At 43.4% G+C, this 19,943-nt stretch overlaps 1 protein-coding gene across 6 annotated transcripts in view; it reads right to left on the reverse strand.

Moving 5' to 3' along the window:
• PTPRZ1 (protein tyrosine phosphatase receptor type Z1) overlaps nucleotides 1-19,943 on the reverse strand; it is a 368,376-nt gene that overhangs the window by 24,161 nt on the left and 324,272 nt on the right. For all 6 annotated transcript variants that reach the window (XM_063927193.1, XM_063927198.1, XM_063927197.1 and 3 more), the window contains 6 exons: nucleotides 17,737-17,871; nucleotides 15,631-15,765; nucleotides 6,286-6,449; nucleotides 2,688-2,823; nucleotides 845-991; nucleotides 90-183 (listed from right to left, as the gene is read on the reverse strand). In XM_063927193.1, the coding sequence (XP_063783263.1) occupies nucleotides 90-183; nucleotides 845-991; nucleotides 2,688-2,823; nucleotides 6,286-6,449; nucleotides 15,631-15,765; nucleotides 17,737-17,871 (811 nt within the window). The remainder of the gene's footprint in view (nucleotides 1-89; nucleotides 184-844; nucleotides 992-2,687; nucleotides 2,824-6,285; nucleotides 6,450-15,630; nucleotides 15,766-17,736; nucleotides 17,872-19,943) is intronic.

A 19,943-nucleotide genomic window follows, 5' to 3' on the forward strand; every position in this document is an offset into this window, starting at 1 on the left:
CTTTCAATTAGCTTTTGCAATAATTTAGACAGTATATAAACATCTAACCAACAATAAAGTAAATGAATCAACAACTATACAGAACATACCAGGAATGACGGAAGAGGTCCTATTTTTATCCCTGTTTTGCGCCTTTAATGCTGTAGAGTAGTCACATTGGAGGATATTGGACTCGCTTAGCAACTGGATGAACAAAAGAAAATAAATGTGCTTGATAAAACAGCATTCACAAATTTCTACTTTATAGTACAATTGCGACAGCAAGATAAAATAAAACATTCAGGACAGATTTTGCATTGTGCACAACGTTTCATAAATTCAAATAAAAATGACAAGAGGTTAGTTGTTAAATGTATGCCTGTGTTCAGCAAATGAAGGTTCTTTTCTTTTACCTACAGTTTCTTTTTGTGAAAATTGTTTATTAAACTGTTGGATTCTGTCTCTTGCTCTTAAAATTGGTCACTCAAAGTACATTGTCTGCCTCTACAGGGTTACAGTGTACAAGGCTTTTTACAAAAAAAATGTTGTTTTTCTTTCTGAACACTTTCCACTAATAAAAAAGAAGGAATGTGTTCAGGTTTTCCATTCAATGTGTAAGAATGGCTTCATTTTATGTCTAGTATGTCATTTTGTCAGAATCCTGTCAGTTAAATGATTATAGAATTTATAAGAATGTGCAATACTGAATTCATGATAAGGCCTTTTTACAAGACTCAAGGTAAATGCTGTTCTACATTTGCAAAATTATATTAGAACATCTATGATTTGCCCTAAAGACTTCATACAATGGACTGTGAAAAATACCATTGAATCATCATATTTTATTACATAGCATATGACTTACCTTGAACTGTGTCTCAAGTCTTGTTTTTCCAGATGGGCCCGTTGTTAGAAGAGCATTAACATATGCATGAATGTGATTCTCCGGTACCTCAGTTTCTCTGCTCAGAATAGCTTCAACTAAAGCATCATGAATGAAGATGTACTGCTCCTAGATGGATTGATAATAAACATGACATCTTTGACTAAAATTGTGTAAACCCATGCCCAGTGTGATACAGCAGAGGAGATACTGTAGGACATTTTTTGCAAACTGTGGCAATTCACTAATACTCTGAAATTACACTCAATGGTTACTTTACTAGGTACACCTCTACACCTGATCATTAATGCACATATCTAATCAACCAACTAGGTCAGTACATACATACATACATACATACATACATACATACATACGTACATACATAGGCAAGAGGTTCAGCTATTAACACCTAACATCAGAATGGGAAGAAGAAAGAAATCTTGATATTTTCACAATGAACAGTTTTTATAGTTTACAAAATGTGGTGTTCAAAACAAAAAACAAAGGTGAGAGCAAGTAAGGTAGATGAAAACCCCTTGTTAATGGTCTACTATATTGCATAGCTCCCAACATGACCCTCTGCAGGAGAGACAGAATGCTCTGCTCCTGGACTTCCCTCTTAATCTATGATTGCCCTCACCTGTGCTGAAACACCTTTCTTGTCCATTAACCTGTTCAGCACAGGGGCCGGCAATCATATATGAAGAGAAAAGTCAAGGAACGTGGATTTTGGATGTCAGTTTGGTTGCCTGGAAGAAAGTCCATGCAGGCAGATGTAAGGTGACATGGTCCCAGTTCAGTAAAGTCACAATGAAAATATTTATTGAGGTGTAATTTTTAAACAAAGTTAACAAAAAAAGGTTAAAATAAAATAAAATAACAACAAAAGGTCGGGCGGTATAGTTTTAAGGGAACGTCCCACCATCAAACAAATCACCTTACATGGAGGTTTGGGTAGTATAAAACGGGAGGTATAAAACAATCATACAGTAGGTCCCGTATCAATAATCCAAATGGATACTGGATAGGCATTCACAAATAAAATAAGGGCAATAACTGGGGTAATAAAATTGATATTAACTTTTATTGATAATCTGAACATGAGCAGTTACAAACTCTCTTCAGCAGCTTCTCTTATTCAGTGCAATGAGCTGCACGGCACTGCACACATATCTGCCGGTGACCTTGCCCTGTAAGATAAACTCTAGCACTCTCTACAAAGTACAAACACTGAGCTAGCCTCAGACTCAGAGGTCAGAACTTGAGTCAAAGGTTGTTTTAAGCACTGCAGCCAGCACATGCACCTTTCATGTCCTCAACAACTCCTCATTGATAAATAAGGGTGTAGAGCAGGGATTTCCAACCACGGTCCTCAAGGCACACCAACAGTGCAGGTTTTAGTGATATCCAGGCTGCAGCACAGATGGTTAAATCAAAATAACTGAGCTACTAATTAAGTCACCTGTGCTTAAGCCTGGATATCACTAAAACCTGCACTGTTAGTGTGCCTTGAGGACCGTGGTTGGAAATGCCTGGTGTAGAGTCTTGAGGTATGTCCCTGCTAACCATAGTGAGCAAGTTCCACATGCACCAGAGGCAGGTACAAGTGTGAGTTTAGGAGAGTAAAAGTGTTATGATTGTGACACAGTTCTTCTAAAGCATTGGGTGTTCCGTTGGTGGATGTGACATACTCAGCTATTCATCTGCTTGATGCCTGGGGGGCTGCAGGTGTATGCTTTTATCCCAATTACTTTGTGAATATTGCTGCCTTCCACATACCAGGGGAAAAAAATGCAAATTGTATTCTGGGTCATGCTCTTACCTCTGTTTGAACCAAATAATTTCTTTGGGTCCGGATGTGTTTTAGGAAGCCAAATATGTTTACAGTCCCTTCTTGATGAATTTGTTGCAGCATACTATCCAGGACAATATATGTTCCAGTTCTTCCCACACCCGCACTACCAAAGAGAATACAGCAACAAATTAAGCAAATTCTAAGGGGTATATTCAATTGAAGTAGAAAACTGCCGTCTGTCGAAAAGACGGCAGTTTTCGACTTTTTAAGGTCGAATCCAGATTCGACCTATTCAATATTTTGCTACATTTTTCGAAAAGTGGATAAATTCGACTTGTTGAAAAGCATGTGGATCGGCAGAATAGTTGCTGATCCACGTGTTGATGTCGAAAACGGGGCCAAATCCGACAGGTTTTGGCCCCCTTTTCGACCATCTCAGTCTGACATCAAAATGATGTCGGACTGAGATGCGGACCCAGAGGAGGTGAGGGGGGAATCCGCAGGGAGACGGGGGGACAGCCGGCGGGCATACAGGGAGATCAGCGCTACAGTAGTGCTGCAGCTGGATGTCACTCAGCCGACCGACCTCACGGCAGCTTCCACCCGGCTCCAGCACGCTGCTGGAGCCGGATGGAAGCTGCCGTGAGGTCGGGCGGCTGAGTGACATCTTGCTGCAGCGCTACTCCGTAGTGCTGATGTCCCTGTATGCCCGCCAGCTGTCCCCCCGCGGCTCGCCTCCCTTCTCCTCCTCTGCATCCCATCTAAATACGACTTGAAAAAGTCGAATTAAGATGGTATTGAATAGGGGTTGTCGGAATGGATCCGACTTTAATTGAATATACCCCTACAACTAAAACAAAAAAGCTTTTTTTTTTCCTTTAAAAATTAAGTTCTAAGGCTTGACTGAATTAGCTGCGAGGGGGGCAAGTTGCTGTTGTAACAGCTTAGAAATGCCAGCTATGGCACCTCATTTCACCCCCCTTGTGGCCCAATCTTCTACCGGACTCACAGGATTCTGTAGGGCCGTGAACAAAAATTAGCGTGCCCAGAGCTACTGTTAGTGCAGCATATACAGTAGCTGCACTTAAAAGACCAGCATCATGGTTTGAATTTAATTGAATCAACCTCCTTACGTTAAAATATCAGCGGTGTCTGTGATAGCCACTAGTAAAAAAAAAATCATTTTTTAAATGGAATCTGTCACTGCTGAGCCACTATGTTGCTTAGGTGTCATATATGTTGTTAAACTGCCCTGTGTATGCACCGTTGCTCTGTCTCTATCTTAGCCAGCCAACTTGTCATGACATCTGACCACTAGTGTTAAATTGACAGTTGGGAGGACGTCATTGGAAAAAGGACTTTTAATGACTGCAAATTAATGTTAATGATAGAAATATAATGTAGGAACAAAATGAGCTCCAAAAATACATGATTTTACAGTTTTTTAATCATCTAAAATACTTCTTGATCCAAAACCAAAACATTTCAGATGGGTTATCCAAAACTAAAACAATGGGGTCCACACACGTCTGTTATATAGTGAATTATATTAGTAGAGTTTATTTGTGCAGCAGTCATCTTTACTCTGTATATAAACTTTGAAACAGGGGCGGAACTACTGGCAGGGCAGGCAGTGCATTGCACTGGGGCCCCGCCGCACTCAAGGGCCCACAGCCGCCGGCCGGCATTACATGAATGAGTCACAATGACTCATTGTATCTCATGCCGCACACCAGCGCTCCCGTGACCCGTCGGGTCTGCGTCCCGCGACTCCCGCCGCCCACCCGTCGTAAGGAACGATCTTGCCAGCCGCCAGGGCACTACGGGCAGCAGCCGCACTGCAGCACCAGACACGCTTCCGCGGCTGCCGCCTCTGTAACACACGAAGAGGGAGGAGGGTCCGTCGCGTCCCTCCCTCCCTCATATACAAACAGGTCACCGTCTCACACACTCTCTTGTGACTGGCTGCTGCTGCTGCTGGAGGGAATGCTCTCTCCAGCGCCTCCTCCTTCACTGCTGCAATATCATGTTGTCAATCAGGAAAGTGAGGAGGGGCAGCTAACTCAGCTCCTCCCCCTTCCTGTTTATATCCCGCCCCTCCCTCGGCTTCCTCTCTCTCTCTCTCTCTCTCTCTCTCTCTGTATTTGGGCGCCGGGGATTTGACAAGCATCACGCCAAGATCTCGTGGCCGTCCCCGGCGCCCACTGTCATAATGGGAGGGACTGGGAGAGAGAGGGAAAGAGAGAGAGGAGCTGGAGCTGCTGCTGTTCATTCCCTATGTGCATGGTGAGTCTCCATTTGCTTTTATTGCTGTCTGCAGCAACCCCCTGGGGCTGGTAGGAATTATGGCCCTCATTCCGAGTTGTTCGCTCGCAAGCGGATTTTAGCAGATTTGTTCATGCTAAGCCGCCGCCTACTGGGAGTGAATCTTAGCATCTTAAAATTGCGAACGATGTATTCGCAATATTGCGATTACACACCTCGTAGCAGTTTCTGAGTAGCTCCAGACTTACTCGGCATCTGCGATCAGTTCAGTGCTTGTCGATCCTGGTTTGACGTCACAAACACACCCAGCGTTCGCCCAGACACTCCTCCGTTTCTCCAGCCACTCCTGCGTTTTTTCCGGAAACGGTAGCGTTTTTTCCCACACGCCCATAAAACGGCCTGTTTCCGCCCAGAAACACCCATTTCCTGTCAATCACATTACGATCGCCAGAACGATGAAAAAGCCGTGAGTAAAATTCCTAACTGCATAGCAAATTTACTTGGCGCAGTCGCAGTGCGAACATTGCGCATGCGCATTAAGCGGAAAATCGCTGCGATGCGAAGATTTTTACCGAGCGAACAACTCGGAATGAGGGCCCATGTGTTTCAATTCTGTTGCATCACATGTGTATAAAAACACACACACATTTTTTTTTAATATATATATATATATATATATTGTATGTATAATTTTTTTTAATTTCTTATGAAAAAAATTTATATTTTCATATTGAGTTTCATCTCTTGCCTCTGTATCACCGATACCATGTGTTTTTCAGCCGATAAAGATGGCTTCTAATTTGATACTGCGTTAATTACAATCAATCATTAATCGCAATATCCGTCTGTTTTCACCTACCAAAGCGACATCGCAGCTTTTTGTATATTTTTTGCAGATAGTGCAATATCATTTTAAAAATAGAATACTTTACTCAAGATATGCACATACATATTAAATATAAAAATCTGCATTTTTGCTAATTGTATGTGCTCATGTTCACTTACAGTATATTGTACTGTACTACACATACTTGAAACGAAGTAAACCATGCAACAAAGAACTAAGTCTCTTGGTTTTTCTTCTGTGGGTTTGTGTCGGAATGGGGGGTAGTGTGCGTGGTGAGGGGGGGCCCAAAGCATATTGTTGCACCTGGGCCCACCACATTCTAGTTCCGCCACTGCTTTGAAATATATAAATGATTTGGTGTTGCCATGCAGGGGAAATGTCAGTAATTGTAATAGAACCATTAGCTCCATTAGTGAATGCTGCATAGACACATTTCTGAAACTTACAATACACCCCAGGTTTTACAAGGTAATGGACTTCACCCAGCCAGAAACCATATTAAATGTAACATACCTACAGTGCACTACAACAGGTCCATTGGTTGCACACTTTGCAGTAGAAGCCTTTCTTACAAATGTAAGGACTGGAAGAGAGTATTCAGGAACACCCATATCAGGCCATTGCGTATAATGATACTGAGTCACTACACGCTCATTCATTCTCCCTTTCTGGGAGCCCTGAGAAAAAAGGAAACACACAGTGGCATAATTCTGTATCCACTACAAAGTTATAGTGCAGTTATACATGCAGGATTCAGGTATGCATCATACTGTATGATAATAGCATGTGTTGGCAACACTCTTATTGTCAATTATCCTATGACTGCTCAAGGCTGAAAAAAAATAATGTTTTATAATATTAGGCACTGTGTCATGAATACTGCCACAACAGACATGTGACACAGATACAAACACAATGATCAGCGTAGATTTCCCAGGTGCTTGATTGATTCTACAGGAACACTGGATTTGGAATCGAATAAACCAATGCGGATGTCTTCCACATTAACCCTTAAAGAAAACAAATGACACATCTCATAGGGCAATACATTCTGTCTTTTTAAGAATAATAATGCAATGATAATGAGGACTCCTACCCTGTGAAGGTGTCTACATATGGAGTAGACAAAACAGCATTTGGTTTTGAGAGGGTAAATCCCACATTGGGTTCGTCATGCACCCAGTCCTCAAATGAAACAAAAGGGTCCAGAAATAGCATAATACAGTTTAATATATACAATAAAAACAATAAAACATGGACAGTGGCAGTAGTACTGGACTCTCACCCGGTAAATGGTCTACTATGAATTTAGCAGACAAATGAGCAAAGCTGTAGTTAACAGGCGTCCCTGTGAGCTCAGGATACCACTGGTTGGGATCAGCACTCCTGCCCGCAGCCTCCTCGCCAACGCGTTTCAATACACCTGGTATCTTTGTCAAGTTACCTTGACAAAGACACCAGGTGTATTGAAACGCGTTGGAAAAGAGGCTGCAGGCAGGAGTGCTGATCCCAACCAGTGATATCCTGAGCTCACAGGGACGCCTTTTATCTACATCTTTGCTCATTTGTCTGCTAAATTCATAGTAGACCATTTACCGGGTGAGAGTCCAGTACTACTGCCACTGTCCATGTTTTGTTTTTATTGTGTATATTAAACTGTATTACGCTATTTCTGGACCCTTTTGTTTCATTTGAGGATTGGGTGCATGACAAATCCAATATGGGATTTACCCTCTCAAAACCAAATGCTGTTTTGTCTACTCCATATGTAGACACCTTCACAGGGTAGGAGTACTCATTATCATTGCGTTATTATTCTTAAAAAGACAGAATGTATTGACCTATGAGGCGTGTCATTTGTTTTCTTTAAGGGTTAATGTGGAAGTCGTCCGCATTGGTTTATTTGCTTCCAAATCCAGTGTTCCTGTAGAATCAATCAAGCGCCAGGGAAATCTACATTGATCATTGTGTTTGTATCTATGGTATTGAAGTGATGGTGAAACTTCAGATCCATTGTTTTCCTAGGCTGCTATTTTGCACAGTGGGCAGGTTCTCAAGTTTCTTTTTTCCATTAGACATGTGACACAATCCTATTTAATCCAAAAACCTGACCCAGAGAGAAAGGAAACACATTCAGAACAAATAGTTTGAGGTTCTCACCTCCGAAGGTGCTCTCTGTGCTGAGAATAGTGGAACTTCTAATATAAGGTAGTGACAAGACACGAAGGACATTACATCTACCTAAGCCATGCATAGTGATATGAAATATGAGTTTCTAACATCGAAGGTACTAAAATGTAAATATAAAGTTATATTTTGAATGTATTTTGGGGTCTTTTGTAAACTGGTGTCACTATGTCCACATTGAAAGAACCACCAAAACATCAACCCTGAGTATTTTTTAAAAATCATCCATTTAAAGGCTTCACTTCCATTTACTAATCTGTTCACTATTACTTTTTTCTTTCCCACCCCTACCCTGCATTACCTCAGTTTGTATTTAGGTTAAAGATATAGACACGGAAGTGCAATTGAGTGTTCTATTGGAAAAAGCTACCCAAGGCTGGTTAGATCATATTCATGATTGTGTAAGAAAAGCAGTTTAGAAAAAAAAAATCTGTTCTACAGATCTGTAATCACCTGTATATTGAGTATTGAAAGCCAGACTAAAAGATGGCTTATTTAGCCTTTTCTAGAGGTAATGGATGTTTCAAGGAAGGTTTCTCTTTCCATTGAAGACACTTCTTCAATGGTGGTTTGGATATGATTAGATTTGTAGCTTTTCTGGGAGAATTTTTTCTTCATACTATTGACTTCATTTTTATAAACCGTATTAGATGAACACGGTTTATGATGCCAAATACATAGGTGATTACAGATCTGTAGAACATATTGCTTAAAACAATTAGCATATTCTGTTAAAAGATCCAGTACTTGTCACTTTATTACCACAAAACCCTACATTTCTATACATGAGAGCACCCAGCATTAAAGAGAAACTGGTATCTAGCACCTATATAGAAAAACCATTGGGGGGAATAGTTTAAAATAAAGGCTTCCACAGATGTGGCAATTATATTATATATAAATCTTGCCCATCATCTATTAAGAAACATGAGGACTTTGAGGTTAACGGTCAGGTTTATAAAATCAACCATTTCCTAATGCGAAACACAAAATGTGCCATTTACGCAATCAAATGTTCCTGTAACAAATGATATAAAGGTAAGACAACTAGATCATTTAAAGTGAGATGGGTGTAACATGTAAGGAATATTAACATGGAAAACTGAAGTCATCCCTTCTTCCTCTATTTTAAGACCTTACACAACTGCTCTACCCACAAATATTGGACTTCTGGGGGATACAGACAGTTAAAGACCACCGGAGAAATAATAACAAAGGGATTAGCTATCCAAAAACAAAATTAAGTGGATTTACAATCTTAACACACTTGCTCCCAGTGCCTTTAACCATGAATTTGAGCTCAAATGGTTCCTTATATAGTTGTAATCTTCATTTGTTACAACTATTTTAAGCTTTCCGTCCTTCTTAATTTATGTTTGTTTTTAATTGTGATTAATACCAGTAATACAGTCAGGACTGTTAGGATTTGTGGTGTTGAATTTTTATATATTTTTTAGTCAGTTCTTTATTATAATATGTATATATTTATATATTTTGTTATTCATTTTCTAGTAATTTCATGAATGTATAAAATACTGTATTAAATTACATGTGTGGGGTTTGAGGATGACGTCCTGCCGAGTCGGTCTGTAAACATATTACTATGAAAACACCACTGGCGGTGACAACATCATGCTGTTTGAATAAACTTTATTACTATGTACAATATGGTTGCACTCATCAGTCCCAGCATGAGAGTTCCAGGATGGAGCTACCACTCAGGACAGCAGGTAGAAGTACATACACAGCGCCTACATGTCCGACAGTTCATACTGCACTTTAGTCGCGGACAGTACATCCGGTCCGGGGGTCTTAAACCACCTCATTTCCACTACTCTCTCACTTTGAAAATGACCTAAGCAAAGATTGAAACGCATTGAAAGACAATGAAGGTGTTCTGCTCCACTCTACAGTGAGTGATAGTGTTTTACATGTTCCTAAATGGCTTTTTATGTAACCATGCATCACTAATTTGTTTTTACCCCTTTTTTTGTCCCCCCCCACACACACACACACACTAAAATAGTGAAAAGTTAGCACTGACTTAGTTATCCATATTTTACATACCGCATTCTGGTCATAACAAAGTTTGGGTTGAACATTGGTTGTATCATTACACATGGTGAAGCAAAGTTACCTTTAAAGAAACCTTTATGTGCACTGGTTTCCTCACCTCCGTGTGAGTATGGTACACTATCATCTTTTGTGATAAAGAAAGGGCTGAATCTCCATCTTCAGTATCCTGCATTCCTATTATATACTTATATCAACTTACAGTGTTTTAAGATTTTAACAGCATACTACACCATGAATTGTTTTTCTCTCTTTATTTGCGAAAACATATTGTAAAGAGAAGAACGGATCGTGGAAGCTTATCTTATTGTAACAATCAACGTCTGTTATTTGGACTGAATACCATCCATAGACTGAGCATCATTTATGTACTTTTATTCTCTGGAATTTTCCATTATTGTTTGTGAAACTTGACTAAGCTCTGAGATCTGTTTATTCTTTCTTCATACTTCTAGGGACTCTTTATGAACTAAATACAGAAAAAAAAATTGTGGTGGAATTTTTGTCTGTTTGTATGTTCCAGCGTCACACAAAAACTACTGGATGAATTTGGTTTGCATTTTCACTATTGTATAGCTTAGTGACCTAGAAAGAAACTGAGGTATATACTGTATGATCTTGATAAGACACACGATTGACACTCAGCGCACTTAAAGTTGGTGTTCTGATAATGTTTCTAGGGAACTTGAGTTGCCCAAGTTATGCAACGGAACCCGATTTAAAATGAATGCCTTGCAGAGGAACCTAATTGAAGCAGAGATTCTGACGGGATGTAGCCCAGGAGAGACTCCGTTTATACCACGTATACCCAGTGTCGGACTGAGACATGAAAGGCCCACCAGGGATAATGCAGTGGTAGGGGCCCATGTTTATGGGTGTGGCCAGCAAACAAATTGGTTTGCCTAACAATTAGAGAGTGTATGTGCTGGGCCCCTTGAGAAACTGATATATCCAATATGTATAATGTATAATTCAAGTGCACAGTCTGAAATCTGATCCCTAGAGGAGGAGGTGGGCCCCTAGGCAGTGGGGCTCACCGGGTGTTTTCCTTGAGCCCCTGTGGGCCAGTCCAGCACTGCGTATACCCAGTGCTTAAAGTGGTCCTAGGGAGGTGGTGGAACTCACCCCCCTCCCCAAGGAGAAAAAGCAATAAAGGTTTTGCGCACGCCGTAGGCGTGCTACAAAAGGGGTGTGGTCTCAAAAGGGGTGTGGTCTCAAAAAGAAAGGGGCGTGGTCACACAATAGTAATAATGCCCACAGTAGTAGCACCCCGTAATACACATAATGCCCACAGCAGTAGCGCCCCTTATACAATGCCCACAGTAGTAGTGCTCCTTATGCAATGTCCACTGTACTGGTAGTGCCCACAGTGGTAGTGCCCCTTATATAGAACCCATAGTAGTGGTGCCCCTTATGCAATGCCCACAATAGTAGTGCCCCTTATGTCCCCAGGAGTGATGCCCCTTATGAAGTGCCCCCTTTGCAATGCCCTCATTAGTAGTGCCCCCAGTAGTAATGCACTTAATGGTAATGCCCCCAGTAGTAATGTTGCCTGTAGTAATGCCCCCAGTCATTTAGCCCCAGTAGTTATGCCCCCAGTGGTAATGCCCCTGCAGTTATGACCCCAGTAGTTTAGCCCCCATGTCGTTTGCCCGTTAGTAATGCTCCCAGTAGTTTGCCTACTTGTAGTTTAGCACCCAGTAGTAATGCCCCCAGTCGTAATGCCCCCTGTAGTTGTCCTCCTTGTAGTTCAGCCCCTGTAGTTATGCCCCCTTTTAGTTTCCCCCCTTTTAGTTTAGCCCCCAGTAGTTATAACCCTTGTAGTTATGTCCCCCTGCAGTTTGCCCCAAGTAGTAATACCCCTGTAGTTATACCCCCAGTAGTAATGCCCTCCTGTAGTTTGCCCCCAAGTAGTAATGTCCCCAGTAGTTTAATCCCTGTAGTTATGCCCCCAGTAGTTTAGCCACCCTGTAGTAATGCCCCCAAGTAGGAATGCCCTCCTATAGTTTGCCCCCAGTAGTAATGCCCTCCTGTAGTTTGCCCCCAGGAGTAATGCCCCCGTTAGTAATGCCCCCGTTTGTAATGCTCCCAGTAGTAATGCCCCGTTAGTAATGCACCTAGTAAGCCCCCGTTAGTAATGCACCCAGTAGTTAGCCCCCATGTAGTTTAGCCCCCAGTAGTAATGCCCTCTTGTAGTTTGCCCCCAGCAGTTAGCCCCCATTAATAATGCCCCCAGTAGCTTGCCCCCTTGTAGTTTGCCCACAATAGTAATGCCCCCAGTAGTTTGCCCACAATAGTAATGCCCCCCCCCCCCCAGTAGTAATGCCCCCAGTAGTTTGCCCACAGTAGTAATGCCCAGGGCCGTAACTAGGTGTGTGCTAATGGTGCCTTGCCCACAGCGCAAATGCACTGTGGGCGCACCATCTGGCAGCACAACCAGTACGGCCGCTGTATCTCACTGAACTCCCGCTGTCCACCGCCCGCCACTTTTGCACTGCCTGTGGTGTGCGCTCAGCTCCTCAGCTGCTGAGCGCACCCACACACTAAACCAGGCAGCTCTGGTAGGAGGAGGAGGAGGCAGCAGCTGCAGACCAGCGCCTGGGGGCGGGGCTAAGGTAAGGTTTTAAATTAAGTAAATAGTAAATGAAGGAGGCATAGGGAGGGAGTTTGGGGGGCAGTGGCGTAATTACCATTGGTGCTGGGGATGCGGCAGAGAAGCCGATGGGGCCCCGCCGCTCCCCGCCACCCGGCAGACCACTGCATCTGATTACTCCATGTGTTTTTTGTATTCCACCTCTGACCGCCCGGCCTCCCGCTCGTCCCCCTCCCTCTGAGATGACCCGCGCTTCCGGCCGAGCATGTATGATAACCTCCGCAACGGTAGCCGAGCAAGCTGCTTCTCTCACCTTACTCACGGAGGGGGAGCTCTCTTCTTATCTGCCGGCAGCTGCGTGTTTCCTGCCCAGCTGGGGTGCTGCGCCTAACTGCTGAACTCCGGTGCAGTGACAGTGGGCTTGGGGGGGGGGGGGGGGGGGTATATGAGTTGTGCAGTGACAGTGGGTATGGGGGGGTTGTATGAGTTGTGCAGTGACTGTGGGCATGGGGGGTATACGAGTTGTGCAGTGACTGTGGGTATGGGGGGGTATATGAGTTGCCGAGTGACAGTGGGCATGGGGGGGTGTATGAATTCTGCAGTGACTGTGGACATGGGGGGTGTATGAGTTGCGCAGTGACTGTGGACATGGGGGGTGTATGAGTTGCGCAGTGACTGTGGGCATGGGGGGGTGTATGAGTTGCGCAGTGACTGGGTATGGGGGGGTATATGAGTTGCGCAGTGACAGTGGGCATGGGGGGGTATATGAGTTGCCGAGTGACAGTGGGCATGGGGGGGTGTATGAATTGTGCAGTGACTGTGGGCATGGGGGGGTGTATGAGTTGCGCAGTGACTGTGGGCATGGGGTGGTGTATGAGTTGCGCAGTGACAGTGGGCATGGGGAGTGTATGAGTTGTGCAGTGACTGTGGGCATGGGGGGGTATGAGTTGTGCAGTGACTGTGGGCTTGGGGGGGTGTATGAATTGTGCAGTGACTGTGGGCATGGGGGGGTGTATGAGTTGCGCAGTGACTGGGTATGGGGGGTATATGAGTTGCGCAGTGACAGTGGGAATGGGGGGTATATGAGTTGCCGAGTGACAGTGGGCATGGGGGGGTGTATGAGTTGTGCAGTGACTGTGGGCATGGGGGGGTATGAGTTGTGCAGTGACTGTGGGCTTGGGGGGGTGTATGAATTGTGCAGTGACTGTGGGCATAGGGGGGTGTATGAGTTGCGCAGTGACTGTGAGCATGGGGGGTGTATGAGTTGCGCAGTGACAGTGGGCATGGGGAGTGTATGAGTTGTGCAGTGACTGTGGGCATGGGGGGGTATGAGTTGTGCAGTGACTGTGGGCATGGGGGGGTGTATGAATTGTGCAGTGACTATGGGCATTGGGTAATTGGTGGCGGCACCGCTACATCAGTCCCTCTCCTTCCACATAGGCTGGCCGCCGCTCCTGTAAATGTTGGAATGCGCTTCCCTCATCCCAGCATTCACAGCGGCGGCAGCCAGCCAATGCGGAAGGAGAGGGACAGCTGCAGCAGCGCCACCGGCAATTACAGTGCGCTGCTGCAGTCCCCTTCCCTCCTCTTCCTTCTCCCCTGCCCCCGAAACTGCCAGCACCGAGGAGCCTGACTGCCTGAGCCAGCGGAGAGATGGTAAGTATCATCTACTCTGTCTGTTTGTCTACCTAATATGTAAAAAGGGGATGCTGTCTGCCGTAATGTGTAAAAAGGGGACGCTGTCTGCTGTAATGTGTAAAAAAGGGACGCTGCCTGCCGTAATGTGTAAAAAGGGGACGCTGCCTGCCGTAATGTGTAAAAAGGGGACGCTGTCTGCCGTAATGTGTAAAAAGGGGACGCTGTCTGCCGTAATGTGTAAAAAGTGGGACACTCTGTCGTAATGTGTAAAAAGGGGAATCTGTCCGCCGTAATGTGTAAAAGGGGCTCTACCTGGTGTAGTGGCGCTACTGTGTGGCGTAATTTGAATAATGGAGACTACTATAATATGTAATATGAATTGGTATTATTTGTGGCCACACCCCTTCCCCATGAAGCCATGGCCCTATATATTTTTGCAAGCGCCTTCGGCGCACATTGCCCCTACTTTACATAGGGGGGGGCGCCAATGCCCTATCTTGCACACAGCGATAAAATGTCTAGTTACGGCACTGGTAATGCTCCCCCAGTAGTAATGCCCCCAGTAGTTTGCCCACAGTAGTAATGCCCCCGCCCAGTAGTAATGCCCCCAGTAGTTTGCCCACAGTAGTAAAGCCCCCAGTAGTATTGCCCCCCAATAGAAGCACCGCTACACATAGGGAAATAAATAAAATAAAAATCACCATGCTCACTGATCCTCGCTCCCGCTTCCAGACCGCTGCAGTCTTTCCTTCCGGCACCCGCTCCTCAGCACTATGAGAGAGACGTCATGACGTCTCTCCCATAGCGCACATTGACAGAGCCGGAGGCAGGAGCTCAGTACTGAGCTCCTGCCTTCGGCTGCCACTGCGGAGAGAGAGAGCCGGGCGCCCGCTGGTAACACAATCTCAGCGGGCGCCCGGCATCTTCCAGCGGCGGCGGCACACAGCGGGTTAGGTGAGCCAGAGGAGGCGGAACTGCGTTCCGTCTCCAAGTGGAACTGACGGAAAGCAGTTCCGCCCCGTTCCGGCTCACTTTAACCCCTTCATATACCCCTTAGCCTCAACAATTCCCCTTTTCAATTCAAGCTCCTGATGTGGTCCAGATGCTTTTCCCATGGGCAGCTTTACGTGGCTTGCTCACGAGTTAGTAACCCCAAGCATCTTTTTGCTTTAATCCCTGAAGGAAAAACTGCAAATACTGTTTACAAAGTAATTTTGTGATCAATATGTACAATATAAAATATACATCACAATATCAATGGCACTACTGTATTTGTAAAATTAGTTCCACTGAGCAATAACAGACATCCACGCAAGCAAAGCTGTGGACAAACGATAGTGATGAAACAAAGTAGAAATATCACAGACCTTCTTAATCTTGGTGTTCTGAAGTGTAAAGGTGCGCACAGTGTAATAGGCCAAGACATGGGCGCTTTTCTGTGTAACCAAAAATGTGTCATACTCGTCGCTGCCATCACTTGGCCAATATTGGTCACACTTCCTCTGTAAATCACCAAAGAATTACAGTTAATAGATTTTAGCCATGAATAACACAATAATTTCAGAAAAACCTTTATACATTATTATATTATATGATATTTTACCTGTAAGAATAACTCTCACTTTAATAATACAATAAGTCATCACTATTATGAAAAATGTGCCTTTTTACTGTTTATATATATATATGCTAATCATACTGTACATGTTTTATTTCTGCATTCAAGCTAGCAAATGGCCTGCAATTGAGGGGAAATTTTATTGAAAATAAGGATTATTTATAATAAAATCAAGTAGTTTAAACTAAAAAACATTATGTGCTCATTTGCTTATTATATTTATTACTAGTGTGTATGTGTGTGTGTATATATATATATATATATATATATATATATTGTGGTGTCGTCAGAGGACCCGGCGCCGAGGACGATGGCGGGGACACACGAGGTGTGGTGAGTGGCTATATATTGTTTGTATTTCCCTTTAGCATGTATCCTGATGACTTTATTAAATTAACGAAACGTTGATCTGAACTGGTGACCGCTGTGTCCTTTATGTTCTGACTGAAAGACCCGCGAGTGCCACCATTTGCTGCTGTGTATATATATATATATATATATATATATATATACATATACACACACACACACACACATATATATATATATATATATAGTCTTGGAAGATCCTGCACTCTCATCAAAAATAATAACGACGGCGGGTGCTCCTAATGACCTGAGAGGCCACAAATATACCACAACAACCACGTGGATTATTTCCAAGTATCTCTTTTTTACATATATAAAAAAACAGCTTTTTAATACGTTTTCTGGTTTTTGTGACAGTCTTCAGGGCCTGGGAGGCACTGGTGGTGTTGGTGTTGAATAAATCTGGGTTCTTATACATATTAATTGTAACTGTTTCTGATTGTATAGGTGATTTAAGTGCCAATCTTGATAAAGGTCCGCATAAGGACCGAAACGTCGATGAAATACGGCATCAACAGTGAACCCGAATAAAAATATACTGAATTTACAAGTGACTTCAGAGACTAATTTCTGGGCGTGAGTGCACCTTCCACCTAGGTGGTTGTTGTGGTATATATATATATATATATAATGATCTGGCACTGCATCCCCTTTCTACACGAAATACTTGTCTGGGTGCCTCTGCAATCTAAATAAATATATATATATATATATATATATATATTATATACACACACACACACACACACACACACACACACACACACACACACACACACACACTCAACTGGTGCAAATATATGCAATAATGATGATAACTATCATCAATAGCCTTTTCTGTCTGGCTTATTACAGAGTGACCTCTCAAGCTAATAATATAGAAACCATTAGAGTAAGCACATCTGTTTGCATCATTATAACATTGCAATTTCCGTACAGTATGCTGCAGGAAAGGTTATTTTTAGAGCGGTAAACAATGAATGTGGAGGTGTTGTATTTAATTTCATTTGAAAACAATAAAAGCAACTTTTGCTTTTTTTAACAAAACAAAACAAAAAAACATTACTCTCTAGTCATGTATCTGACTGCATTAATCCATAAGTATACAACATTGAACCTATTTTTATTTCATTATTAGATTGCGTGCTAGCAAATCTGCCACATGCATGTATATCTTATCTGTATCCACTTATATAAGTAATATTCTTTGAGCTGTTTTCATCACTATGTGTCCAACTCTGCATCCAGGTGCAAGTAGCCTCTTTCTTTCCTACGTACAGTATGCCAAAAGTGCACAAGTGTCTACCTTTAATAAGCTCCAATGTATGTTTATATTATTGCAATACATACTGCGATAGGTTTGTATTTACATATTTTATTGCAATGGACAAAACTTGTTCAAAAACCACAATCTTTAATTAGTATATTAATATTCTGTTTCACAATTAAAAAATCACTTTAGATTACATTAGCATCCAGTTCTTACCCTTCCTTTCTCAACAAGGTTAGTTATCATGACAATCACTTCCACATTGTGCTCCCAAATCATTCTCCAGAAATCTTCTGCAGTTGACTTCAAGGGACCTTGAGCTGCAATATATGCTTTTGGCCTGTTGTAACCCTTTAAAAAGAACATCACATATGAGTTAGACCTTTTCTATGTTCCTGTCATTCTAACAAGATTACTCATAACTTATACTATTTATATTGAGGAACACATCACCAGTCGGCATCTGGATGTTAGGTCAACGGTAATAAGGTTGACAGTCAATAGGTCGACAACCAATGGTCGACATGCATTAGGTCGACATGAGTTTTTTACAATTCTTTTCAACTTTTTCATACTGTACCATCCATGTGGACTACATTTGGACATAGTAACCTGTGGCGAGCGCAGTGGTATCGGAGAGAGGCACCTTGCGCGAGGTATGGCGAGTGAAGTGAGCCATGTGAGGGGACGTGGTGCACTAACTGGGGTTCACAGTCATTTTACATAGTAAACAACACCAAAAAACACATGTCGAACTTTTCCTGTGTCTATCTTTTCCGTGTCAACCTTGTGCATGTCGACCTTTTGGGGTTGACCTAGACACTGTCGACCTTTTCCTGGTTGACCCAATGATCCACACCCCACCAGATTGGATATGATCACATGACAATAGACACTTATTCATAGTATTAGTAATGTATTATATTGAATTGCTGAGGTAATACTAATTAAACATGTTGTATGCCTCATGAGAACTGCAAATGAGTTAAAATATGGAAGAGCTATGCTACATTACAGTGTTGTCACTAGAGGGACAACAATAGTAAGTGCACTGTGGCCCAGTGGTTCTGGGGGCCCTACTGAGACAGCATAGTGCACCTGCAAGGATTCAGAACTAGAACATATCCAGCATTTACACTACAGATTGCACTGGTGCTTTCACATGGGATTCTTGGCTCAGGGGACCTATTGCTACACAACTGCTAAGCTAATAATACCCAATAAGCTTCTACCAGCTGCACAGTTACATTTTTAAACTGACCTGTCCTAAATGAGATCAGGGGCAGAAATACAGGAGACAATGCAGAAAAAGCAGTGTGTCCAGGGGGCATGTGCTGCGGTCCTCCCACTCCCAGGACCCCCATCCCAGAGTCTGGCCCCAGCCAAGAGACGGAACTCTAGCAAAGAAACGGCACCAATGTACATAAAAAGGACGGCCAGAGGCTGAAGTTCATGGCCCCTCCCTCTTTTGTTGGCTCTTCACCCTCACACAAGCAGGACCAGCTAACTCTGCTGCTTCTCTGGGAACAGCAAATAGCAAGAATGGGAGACCCTGATCGGCAGCAGGTTGTGTTTCCGTGCTGAAGTGTTGCTAGTAAATGGGGGAGGGGGGTGTCTAGGTGCTGCTGGGGTGTTGGAAATGCATACAGAGGGAGGTGAGTGTGTCTGGGTACTGCTGGTGGTGATGGCAGTGAAAGTACAGGGGGAGGAGTGTGTGTCTGGGTGTTGCTGGCGGTGACAACAGTGAATGCAGGGGGTGTGTGTGGGTGCTGCTGTACTGTTCGCACTGAATGCATGGGGAGAGGGTTTGTGTCTGGCTGCTGTTGGGGTGCTGGAAGTGAATGCAGGGGGAGGAGTGTGTGTCTGGGTGCTGCTGTACCGTTGGCATTGAATACACATGGGGGGTGTCTTGATGTCACTGAGATGTTGGAAGTGTATGCAAGAGGAGGTGAGTGGGTGTCAGTGTATTGCTAAGATGTTAGTAGTGAATGCAAGAAGATGAGTGTGTGTCAGGGTGCTGCTGGGGTATTGGCAGTGAACACATGGTGTGCACGAGAGTATGTATTTGGGCTCTGCTGGTGTGTTGGCAGTGAATATGGATCAGGCGGAGTGTGTGTGAGTGCTGCTGGGACTGGGGTGTAGTTAGTGAATGAGAGTGAAGGTAGAGGCATCAACAACTATCTTGCCTCCAGGTTCATAGTCGTCCCAGTGTGTACTCAGCTTTAGCTGTACACATAGGGGTAAATTTACTAAGATGGGAGTTCTATTTAAGATGGGATGTTGCCCATAGCAACCAATCAGATTCCAGGTATTATCTTCTAGAAGGTGCTAGATAAAGGAGAAGTAGAATCTGATTGGTTGCTATGGGCCACATCCCATCTTAAATAGAACTCCCATATTAGTAAATTCACCCCATGGCATTG

Source organism: Pseudophryne corroboree, chromosome 6 (assembly GCF_028390025.1).
Source record: "Pseudophryne corroboree isolate aPseCor3 chromosome 6, aPseCor3.hap2, whole genome shotgun sequence".
In the NCBI taxonomy this organism is placed as follows: Eukaryota; Metazoa; Chordata; class Amphibia; order Anura; family Myobatrachidae; genus Pseudophryne; species Pseudophryne corroboree.